This window comes from Periplaneta americana, chromosome 16, assembly GCF_040183065.1.
Source record: "Periplaneta americana isolate PAMFEO1 chromosome 16, P.americana_PAMFEO1_priV1, whole genome shotgun sequence".
In the NCBI taxonomy this organism is placed as follows: domain Eukaryota; kingdom Metazoa; phylum Arthropoda; class Insecta; order Blattodea; family Blattidae; genus Periplaneta; species Periplaneta americana.
In genome coordinates, this window is record NC_091132.1 from 173,917,690 (window position 1) to 173,941,318 (window position 23,629).

The following is a 23,629-nucleotide window of genomic DNA, read 5'->3' on the forward strand; positions in this document are numbered from 1 at the left end:
AATGCATAGCTTAAGACATATAGAATCTTAAGGCTCATTCACAATGAAAATTAAACATAAACATAACGTAAGCATAAAACCTTGTGTCCATGTTATTTAATGAATGATTAATGAATGCACAATGAATTACATAAGCATAAACTTAATCTTAATCATAAGACGTTAACATGAAAGTTTGCAAACTCCAAACTTTCATGCTTATGTTTATGCGATTTGGAAACAGTACACAAGCGCAGGGCGTGTTTTCACTTTTTAACATCTCATGGGCTTTGCCTACAGGCAATATTTAGTCTATTGGCCGTGATGAAAGCTAGGCGCGCAACATGGAATCATATGACGAAAAGTTGATTATTTTACATATCCGTTTCTTTGATTTCAAGTATTGAAAGCCATATACTGATGCCATTGTAGTTATTAGAAACATAAATTGAATAGCTACATCGTCAGTCATTGTGCAATTCTCCATTTTTATGTAACAGATTCTGTAGTTTTGTTGATTCGGTAAGTTTGTTTCCACACACGTGTTATGTTTACGTTATGTTTAATTTTCATTGTGAATGGGCCTTGGCTACTTAAGTTTGTGGCATATGTTTAGGCGCTTATGTTAATGTTTAAGTTATGTTTAATTTCCATTGTGAATGAGCCTTTAATAGAGAGTTATATGGCTTTAACACTGATAGTCATTGTCCAGTAATGATCGGAAAATCACAGTTAAGCTTTGAGCGCTATACATTTCAAACTTTCAATTGCTACTCCTGCAAAATGTTTTCCAAATTACATCCATCATTCTTGCAGTGGACTCTTCAAATGTCAAAGGATCATTATTACTATTGGATGATATGGATTCTACCAAATGTTCGATTATCACTTATTCCTACTTACGTTAACAGCCATAATCTTCCTCTGCATTGGGTTTCTAAGAAAATATACACTTCGTTCAGTTTGAATGCTGTGGACATCTTTATTAATCTTTTCTTAATTTTGTATTTACAACATTTCATATTTCCATGTATTCTACATCTTTAAATTATAAAAAGCAAGCACTTACTGATCTTTGTGCGCAAAAAGAAATTGGTAACTTCGGAATTCCTGAAATTATATTATTGCCGTACAGATACACATTATCACTGTACACAAATCGGAGCCTATTTTGTTTCTAAGATTTAACATACTACTAGATAAAGTATATTGCATAACATACCCGAAATATTTAGGTTGAAATGTCTAGGTGTGCAACTATGTATATTTATCTTTCAATGTAAATTGTGTCAGTAGCTACACACATGTATTCATGCAACAAATGAACAAAATATACAGTAATAGTACAGACTAAGAAATCCTATAGTTTTCTAAACACGTAGTCTTTAATCTGTTATATATTCCCATAAAGTGTGTACTATTATGAGAATAGTACCGTATTAATTTGTTTTAAAAAATTATACTTCTCAGTCCATCTCAGAATATAATTAATCAGAATATCTGAAGTTTTACCCGTGTTTCTTCAAATTATAAACGTTTTTTTACAACAGAGACTTTTACCTTCATCAGAAGAATACGAGTATAAATGATATAAGGCAAATATTAAGAACCTACAAGGAAAATCTAAAGGCGAGAGTAGTGAAACTAAAAGCAAGGATGATTGTGACTCTGATATGACATAATGGCGCTCAATGCATATACCCAGAGCCTTCTTCAGTTACAAGCCGGAGCCATACGCCGGCAACAGTGTAATTAACTGTCAACCGGAGGCCGACCATACAGAACACGTGATTGTGCTAATGCCGATTTTCAATGTAAATTAATGTTACAATATAAGTGTGTGTCGATGGAATTACGTTCGCGGTCGTACCAAACGTTAATTGTTGATGTGTTATAAACTAAGTGCGTGTTGGCAATAAAAACAAGACAACAAATGAAAATATGGCTGCAGTCTTTGGCAATTTTTACGGTTATTATTAATGACAAAATGATTGACAATTCTTCTAAATATTAAATATTGTATAAACTACATTTTTATAGTCTTATTTGTGGTTTGTGGTGTATCAGAATTCTAGCCAAATTGTTGGGTCTCGCCTGCTATATCAATAAAGTTACGCCGTGGTTTTCAAGTTCATTGCTAACAGCTGTTTTGTGATCCCATAAATGTTGCAGTTTTGTTGAAGATTCGGAATGCCTGCTATACGTCATAATTATGTATAATTTGTAGATGCAAATAATCACTTTGTTGGTTTTCAAGGTTTGTTTATTAATATTATTTATTTTGTAATAAATTAGTTATAAACATGTTTATTTTTACTTCGTATTTACAGGATTTAAAGTTCACCGAGTTTACGCTAATTGGCGCATACTTAATATGTTTTGTTACGTATTATGTTGAACGTATTTTTCTTCATTTTTTCATAGAATTTTATACTTGGCCTTGCCCTATTTAAAATTATATTTTAGAAAACTTGTAACAAATAATTTACGATAACAGTATTGTTATGGTGACTGGCGAGGTTTAAACTAAAACTGGCTTCCTGGGCATCTGAAATATTTATAGAAAAGCACTACAGATAACCACATGAAATTAAAATGTATATGATATCCTAGACCTTTCACGTCAGAGGTGAAACAACATAAAACGGCAAAACGTTGTCAATTTACTACCGACAAAATGCTTAATTGATTGGAATAGAGTACTGCGAAAGTACGTCGTTATTTTATTTATTTTTGGTACAGGTAACATTTCTTTAAGTATTTATTTATTTTCCCTTGTACCATCACTAAAAAACACGTATGCTTTTAATTTTTTTTAAAGTTATAAGTGGTTGTATGCAAGTACCTACGCGGTATTCTGAAACTCAAAATACAGTTTCGGATTCCGTAATAAATTACGTACATCTTGATCATGTGCACTTAGTTTTGTATCAATTACTGTCGAAAATGTACATGTGACAAAGTAATCAAAGCACTAAAACGTCAAACGTCATGCCTTTATTTCGCCTCCGCCGGCCTCCACTCTGCCTTGCCAAACCTGCCCATGCTCCGGCTTGTAACTGAAGATGGCTCTGATATACCAGATAGAAGAAAAAATTAACGAGAGTGTGAATGATCAAACAAAATTTAAAGTGCTTTTAGCTGTGAGTAATATTTAATACGTTATTCTCAGGAACTTTACCAAGAGAAGTCATTCTCATAGTGTCCAAATCTTGTACAGCTAAACTTAAATTTGTTAGAAAAAAATGTCCTATGAGCCTCGACCGATATACCTTCTAGAAAGTGTGCAAATGTGCTACAGTTCAGAAAGTTTTCCCTCAGACAGTACATTTCAGTTGCCTCTCGCCAGAATGCGTTTGAATATGCACTGTAAGAGTTCCCGACTTTGCCAAACATTTTGCACATTTCCACATTTGATTCGCTACTCGCCAGAATGCAAACGTGCGTGCGGTTTGAGACTTGCCGATCGTGCAAAACATTTCCCACAAATTTCGCATTTGAATGGCTTCTCGCCTGAATGCGTACGTAAATGCTGCGTGAGATAACCAGACAATACAAAACCTCGCCCACAAATATCACATTTGAATGGTTTCTCACCAGAATGTGTACGTAAATGCTGCGTGAGATTACGCAACTGTGCAAAACATTTCCCACACAATTCGCATTTGAATGGCTTTTCGTCAGAATGCGTACGTGAATGATCTGAGAGGTAATCCAAACTTGCAAAACATTTGCCACAAATATCACATTTAAATGGCTTTTCTCCTGTATGCGTACTTGCGTGCACTGTTAGCTGACACGAATGTGCAAAACAATTACCACACAATTCACATTTGTACGGTTTCTCGCCAGTGTGCGTACGTAAATGATTTTTTAGAATACTCGACAGTGTAAAACGTTTTCCACACACATTGCATTTAAATGGCTTCTCACCGGAATGCGTACGTCCGTGCATTCTCAAATTAAATGAATTTCCGAATAATTTCCCGCAAACATTGCACTTGAATCGTTGGTCGTCAGAATGCATATGGTAATGCATAGCGAGTTTCACAGGGTTTAGGAAAATCTTCCCACACGCATTGCACTTGAATGGTTTGTTCTCTGTGTGCGTACCTATATGTGCTAGGAGATGTTCTGAGCGTACAAAATATTTGCCACAGGTAGGGCATTCAAATCCTTCGTAGATTTCAGATTCAGATGTCCTTCGTGTGACGGAATTCGCTGAAGAGAGACAACTGTCAGCACTTGTGGAGTTCGGCAGTTGTGTTCCAATGGAGTCAGAGATTAGTGTGCTGTAATAAAAAATACGGATTAGTGAAAGTTACGATCATCTTAACAATAAGGCTATCAACATCGGCAATAAGACCCGGAAGACACTTGCAGAGTTTTCGCCAGCGAGAAATGTGTTGCGAGAAAATTAAAAAATTGATAACATGGATTCAAATGGACGTCCACACACTGGAAGAGATTGTCGTTCGAGGCAAAAACCTCGCGCGAGTTTCTCACTGGAATCGGTAGCTCAGTGAATTTTCTTGACACATTTATCAAAGATGTTTGACATTTATACTCTTTATGACGATTGAATGTAGAAAAAGATATCACAGGTGGCGATGAATTGTATTGTTTTTATTCGAAAATGAGGAAAGATGGCTGATAATTGCAGTCAGAAACTTATCGAACTTGTACGATGTCATCTGTAGGCCTATTTATATGATACACGGGATGAAAACTATAAAAACACGAAACTTAAAGAAGAAATTTGAGACCTATCAGATTATGTGAAAATAAAAAGGACTATATTTTATTTTGATGAGATTTAATAGTATTAGTTAAACATTTGAAAGAATGTATCTATATGTCTTAACAGTTTACGTAATTTTAATCAGAACATAGCAAAGAATCCTCTATCATATCATGAATGGCAAAAAACTGTGGTCCATTCAACTTGAAGTAACGCCTAAACGTATCACCATTCAAATCGAAACCAGTGTCCAAAACTCGCCCTTATTTTCGTAAAATACACTGTGGTTTTCAGATATTTCTGGCTTTAATTTTAGATCGAATTTTTCTTTTCATTAACAAAATATGTTCATGTAACTCCATTTCCTCATCATCTGAATACTCGGATTCAACATAGCGTTCGTACGTAATTTGTAAAGTACGACAATATACTTACAGATTATATATTTAAGTGCGACAATATACGTAAATACATAACCTATAATATTTCCCCCAACGAGTCATTACTATAATCAGAAAACTGCTTTCTGCATGAAGGCAGTGCATAGATGATCATAGCGAGGTGTGATCTGTGATAGCGAGAACTCGCCAAGTGTGTGGAGGAAGGCTCTTCGCCTCTTTCTCGCAACACATTTCTCGATAGCGAAAACTCTTCAAGTGTGTTACGGGCCTTAAGAAGGGCACTGTCGTAAAATACTGTACTACGAAAAAAAGTGAGGATTTTACATAGAATATGCATTTATGAATATTAGACAACTGCCACGTTAAAGTGAGCGTTCACTACATCGTATCTCACGTATTGACTATCGGTAAATATGTCCACGATTCTCGGAGGAGTAACTTTTCCAATGCGTGCGATCATGGCCTTCTTTAATAAATCAACTCTAATTGTTCAACTGTTAATATTACGTTATACCATGTTCAATGTCGCGCCAAAATAGCAGACGGAAAGCTTATTTCACTTGTAGAAAACTACCGAGAATTATACAATTTGTGGCATCCCCATGGCAGTAAACAAGTCCTTTCTCACATATACAGTATTATGTAACCAATATCTCTTTCGTTTCTTCCTCTTCAATTAATAACCATGAAACAGTTACAATTTCTTCTTATCTATAACTCAGAATTAATGGGCCTAACCCTGTTGCCCTGTTTTCAGTGTCAATACCGTACGTCATATGTAAACCAAACAGCTGGTAGGAATCCGATGAGGTAGAGCAGTTACAGTGAACGCATTCCAGTTAAAATATCCGTTGTGTGCGATTCGTCCGAAGAGTGCGATACTTGTAAACTAGGCGCTCATTTATTGGAAAAAGATTCGTTCGTTACGTTAGAATTTTTATTATAGTATCGTTCACTTGTTCGCTTTTCCGAATTAATCATCAAATAGTGTTGTAATTTTCACTTTTGTCCTTTATGGTACAATTTTGTTTCACGATTTTTATAAATTTCAAGTTTTATAATTTTATTTCTATTTTGCATGAAAGAAAAATTGCATGTCTATTTTAAATTTATTCTTCAATATGAAATTTGACAATTTCCTCTTACAGAATTATTCATGTGTAATGTGGGAACATGCCCTGAAAATTTTATTCAATTATCTGTATTATTGTCTGAGATATTACACATCAAATGTTGAAAAATGTAAAATTAACGACCTCCGGATATTCAACGGTGAAGTTTGAGCATTGAGTAAAAAGACTGTAGTGCAGCGACTATTTAGAAACAACGTAACAGCACTGCAATTATTTTCTTCCTGACGATCTTGAAATGTCGTTGAAATGAAGTTATTACTATGAAATATTTTTAGGCTAAAAATAAAAGAATGTTAATTTTGACACATTTGGTCATTCCTGTAAGTCCTTCTCCTTGTGTGAAATACACTGACCAGACTGTGAAAAGACGTTTCATAAATTAATTAGTTTTCCACTTAGTAGCATAAGTAGAAACGCAAAAAGGGTGTTTGTAGATTACCGTGTTCAGATAGTTTTCACAAATACTTGTCACTCACTATATTAATTACTGCACAGTGCAAATTTCATTGTTGGTGAAAGCTTATCAAGAGGGATTCTAATAAAAATACGTGCTCTGCAGCATATCTAGACTAGTATTACCCCATTTAGATTCAAATTCTTTGCTTATCTTAAGGCAATGCCAACTTATAAATTGTCTCCACTGACCAACAGCTGAATCCCTTGTCAAGATTAATTTTTTTCCATGTCTTATGGACCCCACAGTTGTTTTCTGTGTTCCTCTTGCATCACTAACACTCACAGACATCCATGTGAAGGTCTTTTTTTTAGTTGGTTATTTAACGACGCTGTATCAACTACTAGGTTATTTAGCATCGATGAGATTGGTGATAGCGAGATGGTATTTGGCGAGATGAGACCGAGGATTCGCCATAGATTACCTGGCATTCACCTTACTGTTGGGGAAAACCTCGGAAAAAAACTCAACCAGGTAATCAGCCCAACCTGGAATCGAACCCGCGCCCGAGCGCAACTTCAGATCAGCAGGCAAGCGCCTTAACCGACTGTGCCACGCCGATGCCACCCATGTGGAGGTAGTGAACAAGTCGAGAAGAGAACACACTTTTCTTCTAGACTGTTATGGTAACATAATAAAATAATTGTCCTAAGTCACATTTTATTTTATTCAGCAAACCAAAAACAATTTGAACACGTGTACATTAGAGATGGGAAGTTTGATTCATTTTGAAGAATGGGTTCAGTAAGAATGATTCCCTAAAATGATTCGTTCATTCGATTAGTTCATTTGATTCACAGATGTTCCGATACAAGTGTGAATGAATTACACAATGGATCTTCATTTCTATTCAGCGATACCTTTCGTTCACTTTTTGCTCACTAGATGACAGCACATTACAGTTCACTACATTTAGTGGTAAACTGACACGGTCGTCCACTGGTTGCAAAGATGTAGTAAAGACATAGTAGTACATATACTTAAAGAGATAGAGAAATGGGTACTGGTATATAAAGTAAGTTTAATATCTACTGTACCGTAATGTTATAAAGTTATAATATTTAGGCTACATAATCATTAATCAGTAATGAAAAATAGAGATGAAATAATTAAAAAGGTCACAGATTTTACAGTTTGAACACCCAAATGAAGTTGAGAAAATTTTAATAAAACATTAAAATCCCGGAAAGTCTACTTAATTGGCGTGTGTTTTCCCTATCTCTTTTACATTTTTTGTCTAAAATTTTATACAAATGGTACAGTTTATGCGTTATAATATTCACAAGTTTTGTTTTTGAATTTTCCTGCAGGAATAACTTCATATTTTTAAACTTACTGTGGAATACATTTTCTAAATTTCATAAATGGTTGGCTATTTTGTATTATTCTGTTTAGGACAAATATATTTTTAAGTGTGTGATAAGGAATACTAGCTTTCGTATCCATGTCATTAATTTAGACGTATGAATATGAACAGGTTAGTCTATAATTAAGACCATCATAATTGGATTAAGCTGGAATGGTACCGGCAATTAAAAAATAAATAGTTGATGTAATACGAACAATTTTATTTCTACCCGTTTTAAAAGATTAATGAAATATATATTCTACTTTAGCAATTCATTATATCCAAAAATGGCACTGACAAGTTAAATACATCGTTATACGCGATTAATAATGAATCATTTCTTTTACTGAATCATGATTCGTTCGTTCGGTTCAATGATTCGTTCATAATTTTCACACCACTAGTGTACACCATCTTACCTCTCCATCGTGACTTGAGATTGCTCTGTCGTTATGTCCAGCTCCTTCTCCTGTTTTACTCTAGCCACGTCAAATGCCTCGTCCTGAAAATAATGATATAACAGATAAGACTGACGATGGCAGAATCAAGAGCTCTGAGCAAGTGACATACAGTGGTCTTCATTTTAACTAAAGGGATTTTAATATCAACTTAACACGACTTTCATAATATCAGAATGTGTACAGGTACTTTACGTTCTCATATCGGTGTTACAGCAAATGAACAGTTAAAAAAAAATTACTGCTCATATTAAATGTTTCAAACTAGATGACAATGTCAAGCAACTTAAATAATATAAAGAAAAAAAAAACGGATCATTGTTTTAATTTGTGGGATACATCAGAGAATTACAGTGTGATGCAAGTAAAATCTCAATATTGTATCAGAACATCATACGCGGAGGCTGCGAACAAATCTAGTCATTTACACCGAGAGCAAAAAAAAAAAAAATTACGGTTTCGGTTTGTCTAGAGACGTATCTTCCTGAATATGTTCGCGTTTTTATTCTAACTCGGTCATTTCCATGACAAACGGTATGGTAAAATCAATATTTCAATCAAAACCGGGTAATACAGATATTTTCATTGTTCTTTTTTTTTTAAATTAACATTTCCAACTTTCTGTATGTGTTGCAATGCTTTTTTAATTAAATTATTGTTAAAGTGTTACAGTATGGGTGATTATGTAGCAAGCAATAAAGGCCCTGGGCACATATTTTCCTGTTAGAGCATACATAGGCATCGTGCCTCATTTAAGAGTTTGTGCCTCACAGAGGTTATCGCTCTGAGTGCCATCATCTTCACAGACCCCCTTTCTCCCTTACGTAGCTCCTAGGCGTGGGCAGGTTCTATATCAGTTTCATAAGCAATATCAGTGGTGGCATAATGGCATTATCAAAGCAGTGTGTACGCGTTAGAAAACGATTATTTTATCAGAAATGGTAGCAAGAGCTTTTTTGCTGTTTAGAAGGGGAGAACATGCGATGTATGTTATGCTCGAAAATCGTATTAGGCATTAATACATTTAATATACAACGACATTACTCCTTATGTCATAAAGAACATGCTGAATTAGAAGGTAAGACAAATTAAATGCTATTTTTCGTACTATTGCGAAGAAAATTTATGATCTTAACATTTGCATAGTATACTAAATACGACATCATACCTTAAACACACTGCATTAAAAGGTACGAGGAATTAAATGTTGTTTGTAAGCATTATTTCCAAAAGAAATGTATTTAAAACAATCAAATGTGCGTAGAAAACGAAATATGATTTTCTGAAATTATTTTAGGTCGAGAACGTGCAAATCTATTAAGTAATCTTGAGAAACGCCAGAATATTCAAGAAAATAAACGTAGACAACGTTATTAGCTAGTTACGCAATTTCTCGCCTGTGATTTAAATCAATTCAATGATGGAGAAATAGTAAAGAGGTTTATGATTAAAGCTGCCGAATTAATTTGCCAAATTGAATAAAAGTTTTCGAGTCTGTCACGTTAACCAAGCGCTTTCCTAATAATTCGCCACTGACCGCCTTAGCGATTACGATAAGGTGACGCAGGTCACAGCAGTTTATATTTCCCATCCCACTCTGCAGTCTCCTCTCCTAGTAAACAAACTATTTCAAATCGAGTGCCTCACGTAACCGAAAATTGTGCGCATGTATGCGTTAGAGTGTAAAGGGACTCACAATATCCTAGACATAAGAAAATTTTCAAAATTTAATTAAAAGAAAATTTATGTGGTAATGTAAGGCAATTTTCTCTGGATTCCTATTGCTGGAAGATTGCCTGGCCGATGCTTACTACATAATTGCCATGTAATGTTATATTCGTTACTCCATGATATAGTTGATGTAAGTGACGTGTATGTTTTACTGTTATATATGTCAAATAGCTTTTTTGGAACAAAAGTGAATATTCCCCTCATATTTTCAAATAAAACCGGACATTTTCACAATATTTTTGTCTATAAAATACACAGAAAACGACTAAAATCATTATTATTGACACCATTAGAACAGATGTAACATGCAAGACAAACAAAATTCTCGTTCACTTTGGGGTAAAGTGAAAGCTCGTTACAGTTTTTTCTACTTCCTGAAGAAAATACTACAGTATTTTGAAAATGACGGGTTTTGCTTGCAAACTCCACATACAATAAATTAAAATATAAATAACGGATACTGATTACATTACAGTGTTGTAATAATACATTATGCAATGAGCCTATAATGGTAGTAAATAAGACGCGAGTATGTTTATGAAACGAGCGCAAGTATTCATGTTATTCTTATCTGACTGAGGAGCGGAACTGACCTTGTGCAATACCTCGTAAATTTTGGGATGTGCGCAGACGCGAAAGTATTGATTTTTTCCGAGAAACAAATGTCGACATTGACCTTGATATAATCTAGAGAGTAAAATAAACATTAAACTTGATATAACCTTGAAATTGAATTAGACATTGAAAAACGAGATAAGAAATTTAATTTATTTGAATATTATTCACAATTAACGCAAATTATTAGAGTAACAGAACTGACTTTATTTCAAATATAGGTGATTTATTGATTTATTGCTGTCTTTCGTTTGCATATCCGAGAATAATCGATATTTGCGCTTTTATATTGCTACAATGGTATTTTGTGATTGGTGGAACACCTGAACTTTAATGAATAGGTGTATTTTAATGAGGTGCATTAAAGGGCTGCTACCAGGTGTATAATTACTACATTTCGGCATGGTCGAGCATAAATAGATGTAAATATTTATTTCTGAATAATGTGATTCTGTAATGTTGATGTCAGACCATACAAGTCACTCGACGTTGTGTCAGAGGAAGAATAATTGTTTGTATACATCTGAAGTCTGATTAGTGTAATATGTGACTGGTCAGCAATGTATACAATGCAGGGAGAAAGAAACTGACCACCTTACCCAATTATCTCCTGGCTTAGTTGCCTCTGTTTCTGTCTTCATCGCAAGAAATGTGACTGGCACTGCAGTTGCCTCAATTTTCTCTTCCCGTATGAAACCATAGCTGAAGTCGGTGCCCTCCACCGTGGTGCCCTCCTGTGGAATGTACAGATATAATTTATTACTTTTCGTTTGAGCGATTAGTTCATTTGATATAAATTGAACTCTGTTGTTTTATTTCTAGAAATATTGTCAGGAAATTACAACTGTCGGCATATTTCTCATTAGCAGAATAAATACCCTTAATTTTTTATTTTCCTTAAAAATCTTTATTTTATTTTTATGTATTCAGGAAACTTGAACTTTCTAGTTTTCAAACATATATAAGTTTTGCCTTTATGATGTTTGATTAATTAAATTGGCTGAATTTACATTGACCGGAAACACTCTTTCTTTAAACCGGAAGTGCAGTTCTGTCAGTGTCATTCCGTCACACACTATCAATTTTATATATTTGTTCGTGTAATAACAATTCGAATTTGGCGCTAAAGTTTGACTATATAATTTTTCATAGTCAGGAAGCTTTGTGTTTTGTTTTATAATTTTTAATACCCTCAGGATGTAGATAATTATTCTCCTTGTTTAATTTTACAGCATTTTACAACACTAATGTTAACACAAAGTGCACTTTAAATTGATACACTTTCATCATTCCTGTACCAGAATGAAGCTGAATAATGTAGCTAAGTGCCAAACCGCAAACAGTGTGCTACTATGTAAGAAGTTAGTTAAAAACTCCAACATCTTAACCCCTCAGAGACTGCATATGTAATCTATAATAAAAAATTAATAAATCTTATTTATGTTTATCCTTTTTAAGTAATTAATACACTTATGTACTAAAAATTTGATAATTTATGTCCTAAGTCATTTTTAATGGCGTCTAAATTTTCATACGCTAGGCTCTGAGGAATACTTTCAGAGACGTCTAAATTTTCATATGCTAGGTTCTTGAAGATACATACAGAGACTTTGAAGTAGGAATTATATTTTGCCATTTTATTAAATACCTACACAAAAATGTGTCAATTTAACAGTTTTTCGTAATTTGTAATCAGTTGATGAATATCCATCTACCTTTTTCCGTATTTTACTAAATTTGACATAACATTATACAAGTAACTTTAATTTTATTGAAACTTTATTTATTACATTGATTGATATACGTTAGTTATGTATCAGCGACAATACAAAATCTATATTTTTGGCGTAACGTACTGTAATCTACATGTTATGTTTATAATATTAGAAAATAATAATTATTCAATATATTTTCATATCACACACTTTCTAGAAAAATGCTACAATTAAACTCACATTCTCTAGAGTAAATACATGAGAGTCAACGTACTCATGACTTAGTGTAGTAGAGCATGAAGCATTCAATGTGTAAGGCAACGTTGCATTTTGTGCAAATATGTGTTCCAGCTTTGTGGCAGCGTGCACATCTTCTTTGAGTAGGACTTTACCTGGCCAGTGTTCTTTACCATCAAAGCGTACTTCAGAGAGGACACCAGAACTACGCTGAGGATTCACAATTCTGAGTCGTGATACTGTTGGTGCTGCAAGCAAGAGTATAGTTATTCTTCTCAAAAATTCAAGTAAAGGTATCCCGCGCTCCACATGCCTGTACAAGAGCCATCCATTTACTACAGCAGCATTAAGACAGAATCGCACAACAGGCCAATACCATTTTTTAGACCGGATACCAATACGGTACGCACCCCTGAATTGGTCAAATAAGTCCACGCCTCCCATACCTGTGTTGTACTCATTTACCAAACTCGGCTGAGGCATGTTTATTCTGTTTTTGGAAGATGCACTATATCTTGAACACTTGGTGAGTCCTGTAACAAGACTGTCAGTTCTATTGGTAGCCATGGTTACTTGACTGTTGTCATTCCAACGCACGAGAGTGATGTTGTTGGCTGGATCTCGTATAGAATGAAAGGAACCCCTGGCAGAGTTCTTCAAATCCTTTAGCGGTGCTTTTTGAGTCCCATCTGCTCTTATTGTACCAGTCTTGATTTCTTTCCTAGTCATGTTTTCCAGTAGTGGAATCGAATTGAAATAATTGTCAATAAACACTTGACTTCGAGGTGGCACAAATCCTTCGATCATTTGTTTCGTAATAGAACTCCCCAGAGTCATCCCTGGATCTCTTTCTTTGCGGCCTTCGTACAGTTTGAAACGAACACAGTGTCCATTGGGTTTATTCAGACACCAGAACTTGAACCCAAATCTAATAGGTTTTCCTCTGATAAACTGTTTTAGATGGTGTCGTCCATAATATGGTTCCATGGCCTCATCAAAGGAATAAACAGAAGGCAGGGGTTTAGCACATTTCTCACACTGCTTACTGATGTACCTAAGCAAAGGCTGTATTTTGTGGATACTCCCAGCATTTGCATTTTCACAATTATCACTGAAATGCATGTACTTCAATATAGATAAAAATCTGTCTCTTGACATGCAATTAGATACAGCAGCATTGTTGACGTCACTCTGTGTTTCCCAATACATTTTTCTGTTTGGCACTTTAGCATATCCTGAGAGCAATAAAATGCCTAGCATCTTATACATTTCGTCAATGTCAATAGTGTAACTGTTGTCTCCATATTTCTACTGTGCATATTTTTTGCTTTCTTTGCAGATATGACTTAAGAATTCTGATTTCCAGAAAAGCTGAAAGACTTGCAAAGGTTGCATGCCATTCCCAACAATGGTTTCAAGAATTTCCAGGGGATTATCACTTGAATATTTTATTTTGAAATTGGTGTCTTCCGCTGTCTCTGGTTTTAAAGTTACACTATCCCAATGCTTCTCCATAACTCTCTTTTCTTTCTTCGAATCAGCAACAACATCAGAAGATTTTCTTTTTATTGCACTGGCTGATGGGGCTTCAGGTGCTGTAATGGCTGTCTTCTCTAGTGGTGCAGCAGTGGACGAAGAATTAAGTTCCAAACTAATTTTTTTCCTTTTCATGAGTAACGATCCGAACTTCTGCGCCACGACCCAAGACACCAGGTCCAAGAAAATGGGGATCGTTTACATTCACTTCTAGATCTTCTTCAGGAATTTCATCTATGTCCGTGTTATTTTCATTGTCAGGAGGAAGAACAACCAAGTCAATAGTCTCTGCCTTCTGAATTGCATCTTTTTTTTCTTCTAAAGTTGTTAGAATTTCTTCAACAGTAAGATTGCGTGTCCTGGAAGAAATATTCATTACTTGATACTACGAAAGTCTAACGTATGAATTTTTCGACACTCACATTCACATTCTGTTTTGAAGGTTACAATTAGCATAAATATAAAAGTCATTGTTGTACAGATGTAGCTACATCAATACGCTTTATGAATCAACAATAATTAAAACTTCAACAAATGTGTAAAAGAAAAACTAAACAATAAACTTACCGACAGCACGATATTGATAATTGTTCTGCGACATCATCATGTTTATAGGCTTTGGCAGCCATTTTGCACAAACTCACGCGAAAGACACTACTGTAATCAAATGGTGGAATGTTTAAACATACCAAATCAACATCTGTAAGTTAAAAAAATAAAAAATGCGGCGCGAAAATATCAATTAAATATTACACATTTTTCGTATGAAAATTTAGACGCTAGTCTTTCATGGGTTAAATTGTACGGAGTGATTTATATAGAACCAACATCTTTCTTTCTTTCTTTCTTTCTTTCTTTCTTTCTTTCTTTCTTTCTTTCTTTCCTTCCTTCCTTCCTTCCTTCCTTCCCTTCCTTCCTTAACGAATGATGTTAGCCACAATTTGTTATACCTCAAATGTAGAGTATCTTTGGGAGATTACTAACCTCTATAGCAAATGTTGAAAATTCTTTATTTATTCGGCTGAAATTCATTTAATGTCCAGTTTTAACGTCAAATTAAGCAGAAGTTTTGATTCCCTGTCACGAGATGAGCAGATGTTTATTCTTCAGTCTGTATATTATCATCATATTCTTTTAGCGATCCAGTTGTTTCCAATTTGTTTACCAGTGCCAGTATTGTATTTCTTTGGTGGGGGGGATTACGAACACCAAATTCTCTCTGGTCTGCCCTTTGAGTAGCTGTAATTGAATTCGTAATCCAGGATTGCTTTACAAGGAAGAGCCCTTGATTTAATATATAGTACATTATCAGTGACTAAAACAAAATGTCGAAAACAGTTGCCAACAATAAGGAATAAAGAATGAACATCTGCGCATCTCGTGACAGGGAATCAAAGCTCCTGCTTAATTTGACGTTAAAACTGATCATTAAGTGAATTTCCAGCCGAATACATAAAGAATTTTCAACATTTGCTATAGAGGTTAGTAATCTTCCAAAGGTACTCTATATTTGAGGAATACCAAATTGTGGCTAGCATCATTTGTTTTGAAATAAATAAAGAAAGAAATGTGTTAGTTCTATATAAATCACTTTACATTTTTATGTTTCAAAGTTTAAAAAAATAAAATAACATTTTTCTCTTAATGTCATAAGATAGGGAAAACTGTTTTCACAGCTTATTTTGCGTTCTTTTACGAGTAAGACGGCGAAAGAAATTTTATTCTAACATAAAAACTGTGGGCCAAGGACTATAACAAACAAATTTCAGTTTCCTCTTTGAAAAATTGCCCCTCTGCCCCCAAAAATATTTGAGGGATTTATTTTGTGTGGAAATCCTTAATTTTATATCAAGTACTCGGGGAAAAAAAGAGTTTAAAAAAAATTGGATAGAAATTGGAAATTCTTCTCCCTTAAATACAATCCACAGACAATGTTCTCGTACTATTTCTCTTCACCACCTTCGAAGTAACAATGCTTCTTTAAAATATGGAATATCGTGCAAATCACGTCGATGTTCATTGTTACATGTAGCACTTCAAATAATCGGCACATGGTACATCCGGTTAAAATAAAAATTTCAATATTTTAACAATGAAATTAATGTATAATATGAGCTTAGTAATTTTTATATCATTTAGAAATATATATGTGATGATCACTTTCACGTGTTAAATGTGAAGCAAGTTCGTAAATACCCAGTTGACTAGTTTCAGCGTAGTGGCACCAGTCTTCAGAACTAGTAGGTCCTTACATCTTCCAGTTTCTTCAGTTGTTTTGCTGGGGGGGGGGGGGTTAAACACCCGATTCACGAGGAAAGGTAAATAATTTAGGATACGATATCTTAGGCAATTTGAGTGAAAAAGTTCATATGAACATAGGTCCGTTTTCGGACGATGGCAGAGCTAGATGCATTTTTTTTGGTAAAACGTCTCGCCCCAGTGTGAATCAGACGTTACCATATGCTGCTGACGTGAGACAAGGTCAAGGTCGCAATGAATGACGTAACATAGGAATCTGCATTGTGAACGATGTAGGTAAGAGGAAGAAACCGGGTGGTGGGGCATTACAACTGTCCAATCGCCTGCCCTTGTCTGATGTAATGACACAGAACCCGCAGATAACACAGATAGCCTACACTATCATCAATTCACAGCAGTTCAGTCAGCTACCTACAGTACAGTAGTTATACAGGTACAGTTATCGGAAGTGTTAAGTTGTGTTTTTCAAGATGCCTTATAAATTTTCGACTACAGAATACGCCGATATTGTGTATGTTTATGGTTTGTGCGATGGAAGTACCTTGCGTGCCGTCGCTGAATATGAACGACGCTTTCCGAACACAAGGGTACCATATCGAAAAATATTTATGGCGTTGGATGAAAGACTTGGTATAGCAAAGGAAGGGGGAAACGAGGGAGGCACTAATCGACCGTATTTTGGATGCGGCATAAAGAACAGCCACGTGCAACTCTCCCGAGCGATGAGCGCGATTCACGCCCGAGCGCAAAAGTGCATTGAAGCAGAAGGAGGTACCTTTGAAAATGTGCGAAAACATCGACCCAGACTTCTAGAATATTATGTATGTATGCATACGTGAATATAAACTTTAAATTTGTCCGTTATGTTTCTAAATGGAGTTAGTACAATGAAATCTTAGAAGTTTTTGTGAAATCAAAGAGCCATATCTCTGTAACCGTTCGAAAAGGGACCTATATTCATATGAACTTTTTGACTCGGAATGACTTCAGAATTCACATCCTAAATTTTTTACCTTTCCTCGTGAATCACTCTGTATTATTGTGGAGGCAAATAATGTGTGTGTTTTGAAATTCAGATTGTATTGAGGATTTGTTGGAGTGTGTTTTTGTGTGTTTGTTTATTTCGTACTATTCTACCATGTTTAGTTTCTGGTTTTTCGGTTGGATATGTAGAATTTCCGTGTCTGTGTCTAGAACAGTACGAAAGCTCTACCAGTCGAAATATATGTATGCCTACTCATATAGTAATTCGTAATATAGAGATGAGTAGATAAGAAGTGTATAAAAATGATCTTACATCTGGCAAAGGATTTATTTCCTCCTCTTTGACTGCGTCATCAGAGGACAGTAGTGCCAAAGGGTCGTCCTCGGGTTCCGTCTTGATGACATCCATTACAACTGAAAGACAGAGTAAGAAAATTATGAGCTTCAATGGGAAACGAATGTGATACAGAAAAGTTCTTTAAAAGTAAATGAAGTTTGAATTGAAATCCTATTTATTGACAAATGCAATTGGCTACGAATTATATTATTTCAACCACTGTCGTGATAATCACACGCATAGCATCTTCAACTTGTAGTAATGGTTAGCGTCTGACTGCGAAACCAGGTGGCCCGGGTTCGAATCCCGGTCGGGGAAAGTTACATGCTTGAGGTTTTTTTTTTTTCGGGGGTTTACCCTCAACCCAATATGAGCAAATACTGGGTAACTGTAGAGGTTGGACCCAGAATTCATTTCACCGACATTATCACCTTCATTTCATTCAAATGCTAAATAACCTGAGCTGTTGATACAGCGTCCTAAAATTACTCACTAAAAAATAGAAATAGTATTCAAGTAGGTAAGAGTGAAACATTCTAAACGAGATAACCTATCGATAGGTTTGTTCCATTACGTTTCAGAATCGATTTTGAACTGCCTGCTTGTACACAGTAGCTCAATGTGTGTTCCAACAAGACTAGAACTGACTCCGAAATGTATGTATGTATGTATGTATGTATGTATGTATGTATGTATGTATGTATGTATGTATGTATGTATGTATGTATGTATGTATGTATGTATGTATGTATGTGTATGTATTTATTAACACTACAATTGGGTATACACCCGGTGGCAGTGATCTATAATATACAATAATACCATTACAATTATACAATAATTACAGCAATAAAAGAAAAAAAAAAGTAAATAAAATAAACCTAAATTTATTTCGAACTATAAATAAACAGATGCAATAAACATAGGACTATAAATAAAAACGCAATGAGCAAAAGTAAACCTAACTTATAAGTACTACTATTTCACCCAACTATTAGCAATTTAAGTAATTACATATCACCTTAATTAATTACAAATCAACTTAATTACATATTATCTTAATTAATTATATATCACCCTAATTTATTTACATATCAACTAAATTACATATCATCTTAATTAATTACATATCAACTTAATTAATTATACATCTTGATTACACAACTTTTAACACTGTATCACTTCGGAATATGTATGATAAGAACTTTCTTGTGTTAAATTTTAATGTACCTTGTTAACATGTTTCGACCTATTTTGGATCATCTTCGGAACTGGTCGTTGTTGGTCTTGGCGCCTCTTGTTTCCTGTAAGGGTGCGTTCGTAGTGTAGAGTCAAAGAGTGTATGTGTTTTGAAATTGAGGCGTGTGTTGAGAATATCGTTGGGGTGTGTTTTGTGTGTTACATAGCACAAGAAAACGGATACAACCACAACATAATAAACAACATAATACGTAAGACAAAACAAAACCACAAAAAACAGAAGAATACAACACAAACACAAGAATACAAAAAAATACATCACACTAACATACGAAAACAAAAACACACATAAAATTGCAACCTCATTCAAGGAATTAAATTACAACATCGCATACAGAACAAATAACACTCTACAAAAACATCTCAACACACAAACAACACAAACAAGCAAATACAACCACACAGGCGTATACAAACTCAAATGTAACACCTGCAACAACTTCTACATAGGACAGACAGGCAGATCATTTCAAACACGTTACAAAGAACACATCACAGCCATAACAAAATTACAAAACACCTCCACATATGCAGAACACATCACAAATGCCAACCACACCTACAGAGACATCAACACAGACATGGAAATACTGCACATCCAACCAAAAAGCCAGAAACTCAACACACTAGAACAATATGAAATATACAGACACACGAAAACACACCCCAACGATATTCTCAACACACAACTCAATTTCAAAAACAGATACACTCTTTGACTCTACACTACGAACGCACCCTCACAGGAAACAAGAGGCGCCAAGACCAACAACAACCAGTTCCGAAGATGACCCAAAATAGGTCGAAATATGTTAACAAGGTACGTTTTACATTTTCAGTCTACTCTTCTCAACCTTTTCTCAAATGTATTGATTTTGAGAGGACCACCCTGAAAAATTGCCGCAGGTAAGCTGTTCCAGTCTACTATTGTGCGGTTAACAAAGGAAAATTTTGCCACTTCCGTCCTTTGTTTTCTACATTTAAACTTCCTAATATGATCTGCCCTGCCTAAGTATGATGGTGTTGCTAATCTAGCATTGATGTCAGTCCATGCTTTGTGTCCCATTTGTGCCTTATACAACTCCCAGTTCCCTGTTCTAATCTCCTTAGAACTCGTTTGGAACGAGTGAAATTGGTTCTCGATTAGGAGTCGGAACTGGGTATTCTGAATTGCAAACTCATGCGTAGATGGTTTAATCTGAAGTTATGGTTAAAATACTTCCAGACTAGGCAGGTTGAAATAAAAAAATAGTCCATCATGAGCGATTTCGAAGGTGTTAGCGATATATTTTACTTGGAATAAAGTTCGGAAGATTAATATAATTTTAATATGAGAAGAAATTCCGAGTTATAACATAACTCCAAAAATATTACTTACATGGTATGCTATACGGTTACAAATATAGAACATTAAAATATACTTCTTCCGAAATTTTGAAACTGTTCCTTTTTTTTAAATTCTCAAGTGGAAATTTGTATTTATTTTCTTATGAGCCCATTGCTTTTAAGGATATTACATTGTAGGTATTTATATAATGAAGAAAACTGTTTTATATGCGTTTAGGTAAGTCCAAAACCAATTTTATACATTCATTTGTTCATAGGTTATGACATATGTATTTGTTAAAAGTTACATGCAAATTTCACTTTCTCTCTGTTTTCCAAGCAGTAACTCAAAAACTTTCACGTATAGAGCTCTATTATTCTGTACACGTTTATTTCTTACATGTAGTAACATGTTACCAAATTTCATTGAAATTGAAGGAGACTCTGTTGAAAATAGTGCCACAGTGTATTGATTTCACACGGAATGACTGCAATAGTGAATTTTGCACACCAGCATCATACAAGAGACTTAGGAACTTTTAATATTTCAGTTCATAACCCTACAATGACAAAGGGAAAAAATTTATGAATATTGGATATTGGGTGGAACTAGCGCTGTGGTAGTTTCGGTGAGTTCGGAAGTGAAAATCGTTGAATTTATAACGGAGTTTTTTTTTGTGATGATGCAGTTGATCGTATATGCAAGGCATATAAAAGCCCAAACTAACCAAACCTAACCTATCAAGAGATTCATATAATATGTATAAGCGGAATACGAAGGGAACTACCTCAGCGCTAGTTTAGCCGGATAAAGTATGTTAAATGCCGTACAAAAAAATTATTGAGTTCAGGAGAATGCATGGCTCCAAAACGTGCTGAAACCAAAACCCACCTAAAATAATGCAGAAGAAACAGCCAACGTCAAATATTAATGGACCACGTGTATCAAGAAGACTGTGAAACTGCTCTTTATTTTTTATAGGTTAAGAGTTTCGTATGGGATAATAATAATAATAATAATAATAATAATAATAATAATAATAATAATAATAATAATAATAATAATATACGCCTTTCATTCATCTAGTCTTGTGCTATGAAATTTGAAACCCATCAATATCAACACATTACAGATATCCACTCAGTTACAATTAATTTGCTAACACTTTATGTACTTACTTGATTATATTATGCATAAAAATCATACGTATTATCCCTGATATGTGATCTGGGGTATTATAGACAATGAGGGAGTCCACACCTGTGGAGTAACTGTTACCGCGAAACCAGGTGGCCCGGGTTCGATTCCCGATGACGGGAAGTTATCTAGTTGAGGTTTTTTCTGGGATTTTCTCTCAACCCGATATCAGCAAATGCTGGGTAACTTTCGGTGCTGGACCCCGGACTCATTTCACCGGGATTATCACCTTCATCTCATTCAGAAGCTAAATAACCTAAGCTGTTGATAAATCGTCGTAAAATAACCCACTAAAATAAAAAAGACATTTGGGGGGCGAGGCGCGTTAGCGTCGCGGTTAAGGCATAACGCTGCAAACTGGAAGGTAGCGGATTCGATTCCCGATGGAGTCACGGATTTTTTCCATTGATATACGGTAATCCTTGACAAAAAAATACATAAACGTCAAGTACGTTTTATGAATTTTATTTATTTTTCTGTTTGAATTTAGTAACTAAATAATTTTGATTATCGTTCTGCAGGTATGATTGATTTGAAGCACATGAATGAAAGAATTAAGAAACACTATTCTTCAGCTGCACACGTCAACAATAATGTTAAATTAGCAGTGTTGGGTCAAACAAAGATACAGACACAATTGGATTAGACTGTCGAACTTCACAATGATAAAGTTACCAAGAACAGATACGTGCGTGCGGTTTTGTGGAGCTTTTGAGTTGGCTTTAAGAGGTCACGATGACGGCGACAAATCTTTAAACGCTAGTATTTTTCTTGGCCTCGTCAGTTTTAGTTCTGAATTAGACCCACTCTTAAGGAACATTTGGAAAGAGCAACAGTGCTTAAGAGCACATCAAACACTACACAGAACGAAGTCCTTCAAGCCATTTTGGATGTATGCCATGATGAGATTTCAAAGGAATAAAGAAAGCTGCTGACTTTTTAGCAGTTAAGGCTGATGATACGACAGACGTATCGAATGCTTGTGAACGTGTGAACTGTGTTATAAAACGCAATATAGCGAAAACAATATTATTTACGGTGTGCTGCAATAGAAATTGAACACTTTACTTTGCTATTACTGGACCTACATAGGGAACTGATTAACTGCAATTTCTTGACTAACAAAATTATGTAAATATACTGTATACCTATATAACATATGTTAATAGTTATGTCGTAGTTAGTATCTATAATAATAATAATAATAATAATAATAATAATAATAATAATAATAATAATAATAATAATAATAATAATAATAATAATAAGGCGCAATAATATTAAGATAATGATAATCATTATAAATATTTGTGCACCACCAGGATTATTTATCACCACACGTCACTGGTACCAGGGGCATTTCTTTGAGCATTATAACTATTATAGAAACTTTTTTTTATTCGTTATAATTATTTTAACAAGTATGCTCTATTGTACTTTTGGGAGATTAAGAATATTTTCATTTTATTTATTTTTTGAAGGTAGTCTTATTCCGTCTGTAAAGATGGAAACCTTGACCTCTCGCCACTCTCTGGGCTGATTTTGCCTAACAAGGGGTTGACTTTATCATAAACATTATGCGTGAAGAAATATCTTCTTAATAGACATGTGAACTGGTTTCTGTTATTCGATTTTTCTTCAGTGTCTTCAATATTAACCTAATGATAAGACTTTGTACAGTCTCTCATAATCCACAAAAACGTTAGAACGGTATGAAATATTGTTGGTTTAATTCTGGTTGGACACACACACACACGTCATTACTTACGTAGGCCTATATTGTTTGCTCATTTCATCAATAAATATTTTGTAATAATTTAAATTAATTACTAATACGGACTAATTTTATTATGCAATCACTTGACTTTCAAGCATACCGGTAGGCTTCCTCCATAATGTATGGTACTGAAATATGAA

At 34.7% G+C, this 23,629-nt stretch overlaps 1 protein-coding gene across 1 annotated transcript; it reads right to left on the minus strand.

Moving 5' to 3' along the window:
- Positions 1-936: 936 nt before the first annotated feature.
- Positions 937-21,533, minus strand: LOC138691973 (zinc finger protein OZF-like). Its single transcript, XM_069814672.1, has 5 exons — positions 21,407-21,533; positions 17,905-18,005; positions 11,460-11,594; positions 8,476-8,558; positions 937-4,271 (listed from the first exon to the last, which is right to left on the minus strand). Exons 2-5 carry the CDS (start codon positions 17,998-18,000, stop codon positions 3,401-3,403), a joined length of 1,185 nt encoding a protein of 394 aa, XP_069670773.1. The 5' UTR covers positions 18,001-18,005; positions 21,407-21,533; the 3' UTR covers positions 937-3,400.
- Positions 21,534-23,629: the final 2,096 nt, after the last annotated feature.

Excerpts from the sequence above, each read along its gene's own strand:
- LOC138691973 (XM_069814672.1), bottom strand. The coding sequence starts at position 18,000 with ATGGATGTCATCAAGACGGAACCCGAGGACGACCCTTTGGCACTACTG. Across the intron at positions 11,595-17,904 it reads AAATAAATCCTTTGCCAGAT|GAGGGCACCACGGTGGAGGG; the intron begins GTAAGATCATTT and ends TACATTCCACAG. Across the intron at positions 8,559-11,459 it reads CTAAGCCAGGAGATAATTGG|GACGAGGCATTTGACGTGGC; the intron begins GTAAGGTGGTCA and ends CATTATTTTCAG.